We start from the raw sequence: 12,505 nt of genomic DNA on the forward strand, positions 1-12,505 counted from the left end.
ATTTCTAACGATGGTCGTTTCTTTGGTATGCTCCCACCCCTGTGTTTTCATCCCTTCATTTCTTACAGTGCAGAAGTTAGAGAGCCAAGACACTGTGTCAGGGTAAAATGTTGCCAGACAAGGTGCCTGTTTCTTAATGTTTTAATAATGCATTTATTTTTTTATACTGTACAGATATCATTCCATTTTAGTACTTAAAACTGCCCTTTGAAATAGACTGAAGAACTATGTTTTTCTTTCCTTCCCCCCCCATGTTGTGTTACTCTGTACCATATTTATTAAGAAGAGAATTTGAAGAGTCATCAAATAAGATAAAGCCAACAGGGATATCAGAGCAGTCAGGACAATATATATTATATATATATAACTAGCTAACACTTGTTCAGAGTCATATAGATGACTATATAACTCTAAACAGGGACAATTCCAAGTGTCTTTTTAAAAATATTTATTTACTTTATTTATTGGGCTGTGCTGGGTCTTAGTTGTGGCACGAGAGATCTTTAGTTGTGGCATGCAGGATCTTTTTCTTCTTTAGTTGTGGCACGTGGGATCAGCTTCCTGACCAGGGCTCGAAAGACCCCTGCATTGGGAGCATGGAGTCTTAGCCACCAGGGAAGTTCCCGCAAGTGGTCTTAAGTCTATTAACTCACCCTTAGAACTGTCTGGTGAGGTAGGTACTATTATGATCCCTGTTTTTACAGAAGGGAAAACTGAGGCTTAGAGATGAAGGAACTTATTCACAAAGTGGTGGAGCCCCCACTTTTAACCACTATACTAGAATGCCTCTCTAAAATAAAGGAGGCCAAGGGAAATGTTAAGTCCACATACCGTGGCAAGAATGATCACTGTGGTGAAGTGAAGAAAGGTAAGTGACTAGAGAACACACTTATGGGGAGATGGTGGGGGAGGAATAGTTAGGGAGTTTGGGATGGACATGTGCCCACTGCTGTATTTAAAATGGATAACCACCAAGGACCTACTGTATAGCACAGGAAATTCTGCTCAATATTCTGTAACAACTTCATTGGGAAAAGAATTTGAAAGAATTTGAAAAACAATAAATACATGTATATGCACAATTGAAAGGCTTAGGGTGTCCCAGATGATCTTAGTGGTAAAGAACCTGCCTACCAATGCAGGAGATGGTAAGAGATACGGGTTTGATCCCTGGGTCGAGAAGATCCCCTCGGGTAGGAAATGGCAACCCACTCCAGTATTCCTGCCTGGAGAATCCCATGGACAGAGGAGACTGGCAGGCTACAGCCCTTGGGGTTGCAAAGAGCTGGACATGACTGAAGTGGCAGCACGCACGCCTGTATAACTGAATCACTTTGTTGTACACCTGAAACTAATACAACATTGTTCATCAGCTGTACTCCAAAATAAAATCAAAAGCTAAAAAAAAAAAAAATTAAGTGACTAGTCAAGATTGCAAAGCCAGAAAGTGGCATCAACAGAATGAGACTCTCAGCCCTCTTTAGTCCTATATCCACTGCCTCGCATAGCATCCTTCTTCAAACGCAAAACCCATGTCTTTCAGAACCTGGCAATTGGGGCAGGAGCTGTTGGATCTTTGCAGCTGACCTACATCTCGAAGGTAATGTCGGCCTGGAGCTTTGGGACTTCATTGTCTGTAAGTAGGTTTAGTATCTAAACTAGAGGAAGCACACACCTCAAGCATCGGCTCCTAGGGGTGTTGCTGGGCTGTGATGTGCTCCCCATATGCCCGTGGAAGCCTATAACTGACCGGGGCTGGGTGGCCTGTGGTCAGCAGGTTCTTGGAGGGCGGTCTTGCAGCCTCTCACTTCTGGGACCCATTAGTCAGTGATACTGCCACCTCCTGCAAAGGTGGGATGGGAGGTGGGTGGGCAAAGACTGGGACATGATCTTTTTTTTAAATTGGGACCAAAAGGAACACAAACACAACAGCAAAAAACCCAGTGACTGCAAAGGATTCTCCCAAAGTGTATGGTTTGACTGCCATGGCTCAGAAAGCGTTGGGGTGGCACTGAAAGCTTATCCATGGGCTGGACCAGATCACTGTGGAGGGGAGCTCAGGAGGGCCCCAACCACTCAGCAGCCAGAGAACAGCTGGAGGGGCTGGCAGGCCAGCCGACAGCCCATCCCCTTGTCTAGTCTGCACAGAAGAGGTGAGAGCAACCCCTCTTTTGGGCTGAGACCTGGGTGGGGCCTGGGGGGGCTCCAAGTGGATGGTGCCCACTCGTAGCTGCTGAATTCAGCTTTGTGTAGTGGCTTCTCCCTGGAGCAGGCACTGGCGCTGACCTGTGACACAGCAGTGATAAAAAAAAAAAAAGAAGGCTGGGGGATTTAGAGCCTTGCTAGAAAGAGGAACTATTCGTCCAGCGAGGAGAGCCAGGTGGCCCCAGCCAGCTCCGAGGTTCTGGAAGGCCCTCACTCAGGCCTCTTGGGGACCTCAGCTTCCTTGTCCACATTCTCCCCTCCTCAGGGGATGGGGCTCTGATCTGAGTGGCTCCTGGCTCCATCTCATAATAAGCTTTGGGGGTCCTTAGGCAGCCCTCCCATCTCAGCTGGGCCAGAGAGGAAGGCAGCTGCAGGGGTTGCAGGCGGGAGTCCAGCAGAGGTGACTGGTTGCAGGGCAGTGTTTGGGCACCTTAGAGCGAGGAGGGAAGGACCGGGAGAGGGGAAGGGCTTAGGAAAGCAGGCCATTTGCAAGCTTTGTGGTCAGAGTGTGGCTGCCTGGCACCCGGCCAGGGGCCTGGGCCCCCGCCTCTCCTGTCCGGTCCTGTCCTGTCTTGCTGTGAGCTCATTAGGTCATTTCATTAGGAGGATGGAAGAGAGAGAATTCAGAGAGTGGGGAGCAGAGACCCTCAAGATTAATGAAACTCCGAACCATCTCCTGTTTGAGAGGTTGTTTTTTTTTTTTTTTTTCCTCCTTCCTGATGAGAGAAGAGGGAGTACAGTCTCCTGCAGAATCGTGATTTATAAATGCAGCTCGGATGAGGGTTTCTCGAATTCTCGGCTTGGGAGGCTGCTTCCTTTAGCAGGAGGGACCTGCCTTTTACCCTCCGTGGAGGGGAGAGGCAGGTGGGGATGGGTTTTGCAAAACCCACAGCTGCCAGTGGGTCAGGTTTCACGGAGAGGAGAGCCTTGAACTGCTTGCTGCCTGACCCAGTGCCAGAAAGCAGGGATTTTCCCAGAAAAACAAACAAAAAAAAACATTTAGCCTGTGCTGGTATCAAATTAGGCATTCCAGGTTATTTCTTGTTAACCCCTAGGTGTCCCCTCCCTAAGGAACGTGTTGCATCAGCAGCGGCCGTGGTGCGTGTGCCCTCCGCTAAGGGTGCTCGTCCTTGTGGGCTGCTGTCGGGAACATCCAACCTCAGAGGAAGGTTCTGAAATTGATGTCGTCACAGCAGCAGGGCCAGTTCTCAGGCCAACTAGAAAAAGATGGATGCTGGCCTTTGACTCCACCCACCTCCCCGCTTTGTTTGCGGGTCCTCCTCCATGCAGCCAGCTCCACCTCTGTTAATGCGAGTCCTGGCCTGACCCGTGAGGCCAACCAAACTGAAATGTGGGAGTCAGGAGCAGACAAAGCTTTACTGCAAGGCCATACAAGGAGATGAGGTGGCTCATGGCCTTCAGGAGTCTTAAGCTCCCTGAAGTGTTTCAGCAAAGCATTTTTAAGGGTAGATGAGAGGGTTGAGGGTCTCAGGGAGCACGTTTCTCTGACGGGCTGATGGTGAGACAGCTGGGTGGTGTCATGGGAGCTCATGTTAGCGGTCCTCGGGCTCTAGGAGACGTGGGACCATGTACTCAAGGTCATCTAGTCCTTCCTCCGTTTGCTGCTGGTTGTTGGGGGGTGAGGTTCACATCTGCAAAACAACTCAGGAAATTTGCATCAGATACTATTATCTGGGTACCTCAGAGGGGAGCTCAGGCAGAGGATACGGAGAAGGCTTTGTCTGTGGAAGTCCCATAGGGTCCTGTTCGCTTACACTTCCAGCTTGTGGCCTGCCTCTCTGCTAACTGCAACAAAGACCTTCCTGGAACAGGGCTCACTCCTGGCTTTTGACCAGCAGGGGTGGGCGGGGCCGTGGGTCCTTAGGAAATTCTGATGAGAAGCGTGGATTCATGTCCCGGGTAAATCATGTGTGCGTGCACGCACCCTGATTTCGCCTAAGCCTCCAGGGCTCACTGACCCCTGGAAGCTGGTTCAGAGGCTCCGGCTTCAAGCCTGCTGTGACTCTGGGTGGCTGACTGCCTCTTCCCTGGCTCTTGATGCTGCCTCATGGGGCAGGGTCTCCCTGGGCAGCACCGAGGCTCCAAGGCCTTGGGCTGCTGCTGCTGCTGCTGCTGGAGGGGCCCCAGCCCTACTTCCGGCCCAGGGGGGCCAGGGTGGGGCGGGCTTGCAGTGCCCCGGTGCCCCATGGCTTTGCTGCTCCTGTGGTCTGTGCACGATCTGATAAGAGCGAGTTCCTGAGAGTCTGTCGGGCTGGTGGGTGGGGGGGGCGGCCTCGCCTGTGTTACTCTGCAGGTGACCTGTGCTCCGTCCCTGCCTCACCTCCCCTGCCCCCCGACCTCTCCCTGCCTCCTCACCCAGGACCCACCGGTCAACCACTGCTGCGCAGCGACTTACTTGTGGCCAGAGTCAGCCCTTCCACCACGCTGCTTCTTCAGCAGCCTCTCTGCTCCTTCACCACGTGTGAAGGAGCCGCATGGGCTGGCCTGGTCAGCAGCAGGTGCTGCAGTGGGGCAGTGGTGCTATCCCTCCCAGGAGGCAGGGGTCCTGCCTCCCATCAATGGGATCTGGGGGGAGGCCAGAGCTATACTCCTCCAGAGAGAGTGAGACCCCCTCTTAGACCCGACCTTAGCCTTTCTTTTTGAGGGCATAGCAGCCAATAGATGGGACTTGCTTTGTTGTGTTTTTTTTTGGCCACACCAAGGCATGTGGGATCTTAGTTCCCCAATGAGGGATCAAACCCATGCCCCCTGTATTGAAAGGCTGGAGTCTTAACCACTGGACCACCAGGGAAGTCCCTTTATTTTCTTCGTCATTCCAGGACTGTAAGAAGGGGTGTAGTTGCTTCTCCTCTGGCTTTGCCAATCTGGGGGCTGATCAGAGATGTTGAGGATTTTACCCTTGCTAAACAACCCATCAGGGTTGACCTAGAACTGGCGTCCTGTTAATTCAGCAAGAGCTGCTTGGCCAGGTAATCCTTCTGTGGTCACCACAAAGCAGATTACAGGTGTGCAGGTGTGTAATCACACGTACTCCCAACTGAACACTGGATAAACACGTAAAAGCAAATGGAAAGCCAAGTGATCTCTTTGAAAGCTTTGACTTCCGGTAATAAGCACGTTTTCCCTCGGATAGGCTTGACTGTGTGGATCACAGTAAACTGTGGAAAATTCTGAAAGAGATGGGAATACCAGACCACCTAATCTGCCTCTTGAGAAATCTGTATGCAAGTCAGGAAGCAACAGTTAGAACTGGACATGGAACAACAGACTGGTTCCAAATAGGAAAAGGAGTACGTCAAGGCTGTATATTGTCACCCTGCTTATTTAACTTCTATGCAGAGTACATCATGAGAAATGCTGACTGGAAGAAACACAAGCTGGAATCAAGATTGCAGGGAGAAATATCAATCACCTCAGATATGCAGATGACACCACCCTTATGGCAGAAAGTGAAGAGGAGCTAAAAAGCCTCTTGATAAAAGTGAAAGAGGAGAGTGAAAAAGTTGGCTTAAAGCTCAACATTCAGAAAACGAAGATCATGGCATATGGTCCCATCACTTCATGGGAAATAGATGAGGAAACAGTGGAAACAGTGTCAGACTTTATTTTTTGGGGCTCCAAAATCACTGCAGATGGTGATTGCAGCCATGAAATTAAAAGACGTTTACCCCTTGGAAGAAAAGTTATGACCAACCTAGACAGTATATTCAAAAGCAGAGACATTACTTTGCCGACTAAGGTCCGTCTAGTCAAGGCTATGGTTTTTCCTGTGGTCATGTATGGATGTGAGAGTTGGACTGTGAAGAAGGCTGAGCGCCGAAGAACTGATGCTTTTGCACTGTGGTGTTGGAGAAGACTCTTGAGAGTCCCTTGGACTGCAAGAAGATCCAACCAGTCCATTCTGAAGGAGATCAACCCTGGGATTTCTTTGGAGGGAATGATGCTAAAGCTGAAACTCCAGTACTTTGGCCACCTCATGTGAAGAGTTGACTCACTGGAAAAGACTCTGATGCTGGGAGGGATTGGGGGCAGGAGAAGAAGGGGACAACCGAGGATGAGATGGCTGGATGGCATCACGGACTCGATGGACGTGAATCTGAGTGAACTCCGGGAGATGGTGATGAACAGGGAGGCCTGGAGTGCTGCGATTCATGGGGTCGCAAAGAGTCGGACATGACTGAGCGACTGAACTGAACTGAACTGAGGCTGGTAATGAGTTGTGGTCAGAGTGGACCGTTTGTCACCCAGCCATGGTGAAAGTGTCCGGAAGGCCTGGATGGCTAAGGTAGTTCTGCGATGATCAGGGTCATACAGGAACCAAGGGCGGGGCGCACAGGAGCTCTGAGCTTGAGGACCTGCAGAAACACAGGTGCTGAGGGAGGAAGCCCATGAGTCACCGACAGATCAGAACATCAGATGCAAACAGGAGGAACGCACGCAGTGTGGCTCAGGCTGAATTCTGGGGTCTGAATCCCAGGAGAACAAGATGGCATGGGGGCCAGGGCTTGTTCGCAGGGCTCCACTGCACAGATGCTAAAGAGGCAATGGGATTTTCATCCTCTTTGAAGGCAGATATGCGGGCTCACCTTTGTCTAAATCTTCATCATCTGGGAGATGATTTAAAGACTTTCTTAGGCCCTCTAGCGTACACCTCACATCATGGTAAACATCAGAATGACTCCACTTCTCTCATTGACTGTAATTGTCTGGCTGTGAGATATTTGAAAGGATTTTCATCATTTTACTTTTTGAAATGATTTGACTGTGAGTAACTCAGTTTATGATTGGCTCTAATTTCTCAGCTATCGTCTTGCACATCCAGGGATTCTCGTGAACCAAGAAAATCAAAGCTGCTAATTATTTTTGAATGTTGTGCAGTTTTTGTGACTGTTTAATTAGACGGTGAATGAAGTTGGCTTAATGCAACATCTTGTAGGCATTTAGTTAAATACTTGCTGATGAGGTTGGTATAACATCATATAGACATTCAGTTGAATAGTTATTACTGTTGAGTGTGCCATATTCATTTTGTGTGTTGGAGGTGAGGTCTCATACATGTTTTGGGGCCCAGAGAAGCTCACAAGGCCCTTAGCATTTTGTCCATCATGCCAAGCATGAAAAGTGAAAGTTAGTCACACAGTCGTGTCCGACTCTTTGCAATCCCATGGACTGTAGCCCACCAGGCTCCTCTGTCCATGGAATTCTCCAGGCAAGAGTACTGGAGTGGGTTGCCGTTTCCTTCTCCAGGGGATCTTCCTGACCCAGGGATCGATCCCAGGTCTCCTGCATTGCAGGCGGATTCTTTACCATCTGAGCTACTAGGGAAGCCCCTCATGCCCAGCATAGCATGGCTTGTATTGGTACATGGAATGAGTGTAAACAGCTCCTCCTTGGTTGAGCAGCTTCTGCATGAAAAGGTGGGTTAAGTGCTTCACCTGCTCGGTCACATTTAATCCTCACCATGGCCCTGTGAGAGCGTGATTTATTATTACTGTTCAATGGACTAGGAAATGGTGAGACAGCTGGGATGCCTGGGATGGGGACCTGGTGCTCTGGCACCAAAGCCCAGGCTGTGCCGCCTGTCCTTCCTTTGATCTTTTATAGGCTGCCGTCTCGGTTCCCATCTTGAGTGTTCTGAGCAGTATTAATTTGGGTTATTGAGAAATCTGGGCCAGGTCTGTAGAAAGAACTTAGAGCCAAGAGGGAGAATCCAGTCACCCTGGTGTGTCAGCTTGGTGTGTCAGTCATGATCAGATCCTGAGCCACTGTGAGCCATAATGAGACCTTAATTTTTTTTTTTTTTTTTAATGTTGGAGCTTTCCCTCTTGTTTTTATTTTATTTATTTGCCTGCACTTGGGTCCTTTAGTTGTGGCAGGGCAGGATTTTTGCCAGGTGGCGCTGTGGTCCGGAATCTACCGGTCAGTGTAGGAGACACAGGAGACGTGGGATCGATCCCTGGGTTGGGAAGATTCCCTGGAAGAGGAAATGGCAACCCATTCCAGTATTCTTGTCTGGGACATCTCATGGACAGAGGAGCCTGGCGGGCTGCAGTCCAAGGGGTCGAAAAGAGTCGGACATGACTGGGCACACATGCACTATAGGAACTCTCAGCTGTGGCATTTGGGATCTAGTTCCCCAACCAAGGATGGAACCTGGGTCCCATGTGTTAGGAGCACAGGGTCTTAGCTACTGGATCACCAGGGAAGTCCTGAAACCTTAATTTTGACCCCAAAGTTTTCTTTAGCTCTTGGCTTCTAATGAGCCTCCTGTTAAAGCTAGAACGACTCCAGGAGCCCCTGGGCGAGAGCAAGTTGGACAATGCCCCTGACCAGAAATGCGGGAATGGTGTGCATGAGTGGATGATAGCCACGTGTGAATAGTGGTTCCCAGCCTCGGTCCTGGGGGAAGGGGCTGCCCCCTTAGAAATCCCAGGTCCAGTGGGGGAGGCCTGCTCCAGGGACGTTCAGCCTTCATCAAGGGCAGTCATCTAATTCCATATGATGGAATATGCTTTCCTTTCCTTCTTCAGAGTATTTGAACTCAAACGAGACGGGCTCACAACAGGCACAGAATCAGAATGTACATGTGGGGGCAGGCTTGAAAAGGCAGAATGACACAGCAGGAGGTAGAAAAAGTCCTGCTTTCTTATGCTCTTGCCTTCAATATGGGATGTGCCCTGATCCCGTCAGCTGCTCTCTGGGCAGGTGGGAAGTGCTTATTTTCATGGTGAAGCAGTCAGGGTAAAGCTAAGGGAAATTGATCTGTGTGTCTCAGTGAGTGACTCACCTTTGTGTGGGCTCTGTTTGAAATCTGTGTATTTGTGACAATTCCACCTCTAATTCACAGAACTGTTTAGCAGAGGAGGTTGGTGGTTGGGAGAGGAGTAGGGTCTTGCTAATGTGAAAGGTACATATCTTTGTGGTCCAAAGAGGATTTTCTCAGGACTCAGTGGCTTCTGAGCATTTTTGCAGATTCAACACACACATCAGATAGCGGTTATCTCTGAGGGGTGGGGCTGGGATTCTGTCTACCAGGGAGGGGCACAGAGGGCTTCTAAGAAATAGGATCGATAGTGGGTGGTTTCTTAATCTGGATGACGCATGCAAGGCTTCCACTCAGTCATTAGTTTTTAAAATGTTCTCATATGTTTTTGTATACTCTTCTTTTTGTATCAAGTCTCCTAATGTATAAAGTTTTGAAGGAAAAAACAGCACAATTTTACAACACTGTTGGAAACACACTCACGTTTCTTTTCTTTTTCCATCTGATTTAGGTGAGCATAGCCACCCCAAAGCAGAAACCCAAAACTCCGTTTTGCTTCGGTAAGTCCTGAGCAGAGGGTGGGTTTTCTGAACACTCCTACAGCAGCTTCCTCTTTTGCGTGGAGACGGTCCTGTGATCGATCACATGTGACTTGTACCGTGTGTGTGTGAGGGACCGCTGTCCCAGCCATATCCCTGGGTCTCACGTGATCTTCCTTTCCCTGGTCTCCCTGCGAAGATTGTTAATAACATAAGACGGAGGCACAGGCGCCCATGATGTCTCAGTTCTCCTGGCTCTGCAGGGCAGGGTGCCAGGTATCTACCGGAAGTCTTAAAGAAGCTTTAACTCAGAGCAGAGGAATGGTATGGAGACTTGAGGGAACTAGGGAATGTTCTACTGAAAGTCTTATTGCCAGTGAATGATGGCTGGGGGTGCCCCAGGAAGCAGAGCCGCTCAGTGGATGCAGGTCATTGAAGCATCAGTATTGAACTGGCTTCTACTGCCTTCTCGATGCTGTACTAAGTGCTCTGAGCAGATGCTAACAGATAGCTTCTGTTTTATGTCTGGGGTGTAAGCTCCACGAAGGTAGGGATGCTCCCCGGCTTTGTCATCGGTGTATCCCTAGCACTTAGCATGTGGTTCCTGGCACAAAGCGCTTGCTCAGTAAATATTCGCTGAAGGAATGAAGGAATGAACTAAGGGGTTGTCTACCCCCTGATGCTCACCTCCTCCAGTTCTAGCTTATTTTTGCCAGGAGAGTAACATGGTCCTTTAAACTGTCCTCTTTCCCCACTCAGGTTGGTTCAAACTTCTTTTGCACTTTCTCCCACTTCCTTCAACTATCATTGCCAAGCTCAAAAATCTGACCCTCAGATTTTGTGGTCAGCAGATCTAAAAAGAGAGGAAAAAAAAAAAAAGAACCCAGAAGTGAATTGTTGACCTCATGGAGTGCTGAGGAAGGACCAGGTTGAAATTGGGGTCTCAAGGTCACAGACTTGAACCCAGGCAACCTTAGTTCCATGTCTCAACCACAGACAAGACCCCTAACCCGGGTCAGTTGTCCTAGTGGAAACCAGGAGCATGGGGGCCAAACTTACATGTGTATTATCATGACTGTCCAGCGTTTGGCGCCTCGGAAAAGCTGTCCGGGCGTGTGTCTGGTGGACGATGAATGAGCCGCCTTTCTGCACAGCAGCACACGAAGGCCATTAGTGTTGTCTTGTGGCCAATGGAATAATAACCCACATTTTTTTTTGAGATTGAGAGCGCTCTGCTTCCCAGATATTCCCAGGTGACTTTGCACCACGGGGAACATCTTGGCCTCCCCGGCGGGAATCCTCTGCCCTGCTACGTCAAGCACCTTAGTTTTGGCGTGTGAGTTCTGACCTGGATTCTTCTCTCTTCATCCCATGCCTTTTGCAGTCATCAACGCCCTCTCGCAGAGGTATTTTCTTCAAGCCAACGACCAGAAAGATCTGAAGGACTGGGTGGAAGCCTTGAACCAAGCCAGCAAAATCACTGTACGTATGATCTTTCTCCTTTCTGGTGAGAGTCTTTCTGCAGTCAGTGCGTTTCGGGTGGGGAGTGGCCCAGGTGGTGACGGGGACTTTCCCAGGACCCATTCCAGACCGGTTCCCCTACCTCTTCAAACCTTGGTCGACTAGCCGCAAGTTGAACTGAGAGTCTGAGTCTGAATCAGGTTCGAGGGGAAGTTTATGGAGTGTCCCGCTGTGCTTCCTGGGAGGGCTCCCAGGCGGTCGTGGTTTGGGTCATTCTGGGATGCTGATTCAGAATGTGGTGGGATTGGAAAATGGAGTGCTGACTCTGAGAAACAGAGTGGAGGAAACTCACATGAGGGGGGATGTCGGAACTTTTTCCTGGCTTGCGGGGAGACTCTTCTAACTTTAAGAGGCCACCTGGGGACCAGTCCAGGTCGTCCACTGACCTGTCCTGGGAAAGCCTAACATTTATAAGCACCCGCTTGCTGGCTGTCCTATGAGGACTCTTGTTTTCCTTGACTTGGCTAACGAAGAACTCCTTTCTTCCTCCTTAGAAATACAGAAAAAGAAAGGGAGATGGGTAGGAATGAGGAGAGGGGAAAACTGTTTCAGGGAAAAAACTAGACCTTTAACCAATAATATAGGCCGACTTCTGGCATGTAAGCCACACTTTGCTGAAAAGCTTGATTTTCTGTATCATATCTTCAGAAGTGCTAACATTCTAGTGACTTCCAGTAAAAACCAGTATGTGCTGGGGCAGATTATTCTCCCCAATACCTCAGGGTTCCCGTGAACAGTTCCATAGAAGAAACCTGTACAGTTATCCAGCGCCTGTGATCCTGCCTCTGAGCAGAGTACATCGATGTGGTTTTGCTTGTCGGCTTATTATTCTGATAAACCTTGGTAAGGCGGTGAAAAGAGAGGGAAATGGTGGGGGTTTGTGAAGGGGGGTAGCTGCTAACTCAGGCACGTCAGCTACCCACATGCTTGTGTGTGTCTGCAGAATGCTGACGGTATTAAAGGTTTCCTTTGTTCATGTTGGAGTCTTCACCCTTCTGGGTCTTCCACACTGTGGGGAGTTTCTTTCAGTGTCTAATACTTTCTTCTCATTCAGTGTTATCTCTCTTTTTTTTTTTTTTAAAGTTTTTTTTTGTTTTTTGATGTGGATGATTTTTAAAAGTGTTTATTGAATTTGTTACAGTAATGTCCCTGTCTTATGTTTTGGTTGCTTGGCTGCAAGGCCTGTGGGATCGTAGCTTGGGAAGCTAAGATCCAGTCATACCCTCTGCATTGGAAGGTGAGGTCTTAAGCACTGGACCACCAGGGAAGACCCCAGGGTGTCCTCTCTTGGACCTGCCTGGTGAACTGGACTACACAGACTGTGAGGCAGTGGGGGCCTCTTTGTCCTGCTTTTGTGCCTTGAGTGAGGAGTTGCTTCAAGCGGCCAGTTCCACGCCCTCTTTCTGCCTGCCAGGATGTCCCAGCCTCTGCAGGGGCGCCGTAACCTCTAGGGTGC

At 49.3% G+C, this 12,505-nt stretch overlaps 1 protein-coding gene across 2 annotated transcripts in view; it reads left to right on the forward strand.

Annotated features, from left to right (window-relative positions):
- Positions 1-12,505, forward strand: part of PLEKHA2 (pleckstrin homology domain containing A2) — a 65,124-nt gene that overhangs the window by 30,514 nt on the left and 22,105 nt on the right. For both annotated transcript variants that reach the window (XM_040242979.1, XM_040242980.1), the window contains exons 3-5: positions 1,544-1,600; positions 9,501-9,549; positions 10,913-11,010. In XM_040242979.1, coding sequence (XP_040098913.1) covers positions 1,544-1,600; positions 9,501-9,549; positions 10,913-11,010 — 204 coding nt within the window. The remainder of the gene's footprint in view (positions 1-1,543; positions 1,601-9,500; positions 9,550-10,912; positions 11,011-12,505) is intronic.

The sequence above is a fragment of the Oryx dammah genome, unplaced genomic scaffold, assembly GCF_014754425.2.
Source record: "Oryx dammah isolate SB20612 unplaced genomic scaffold, SCBI_Odam_1.1 HiC_scaffold_7, whole genome shotgun sequence".
NCBI classification, from domain to species: domain Eukaryota; kingdom Metazoa; phylum Chordata; class Mammalia; order Artiodactyla; family Bovidae; genus Oryx; species Oryx dammah.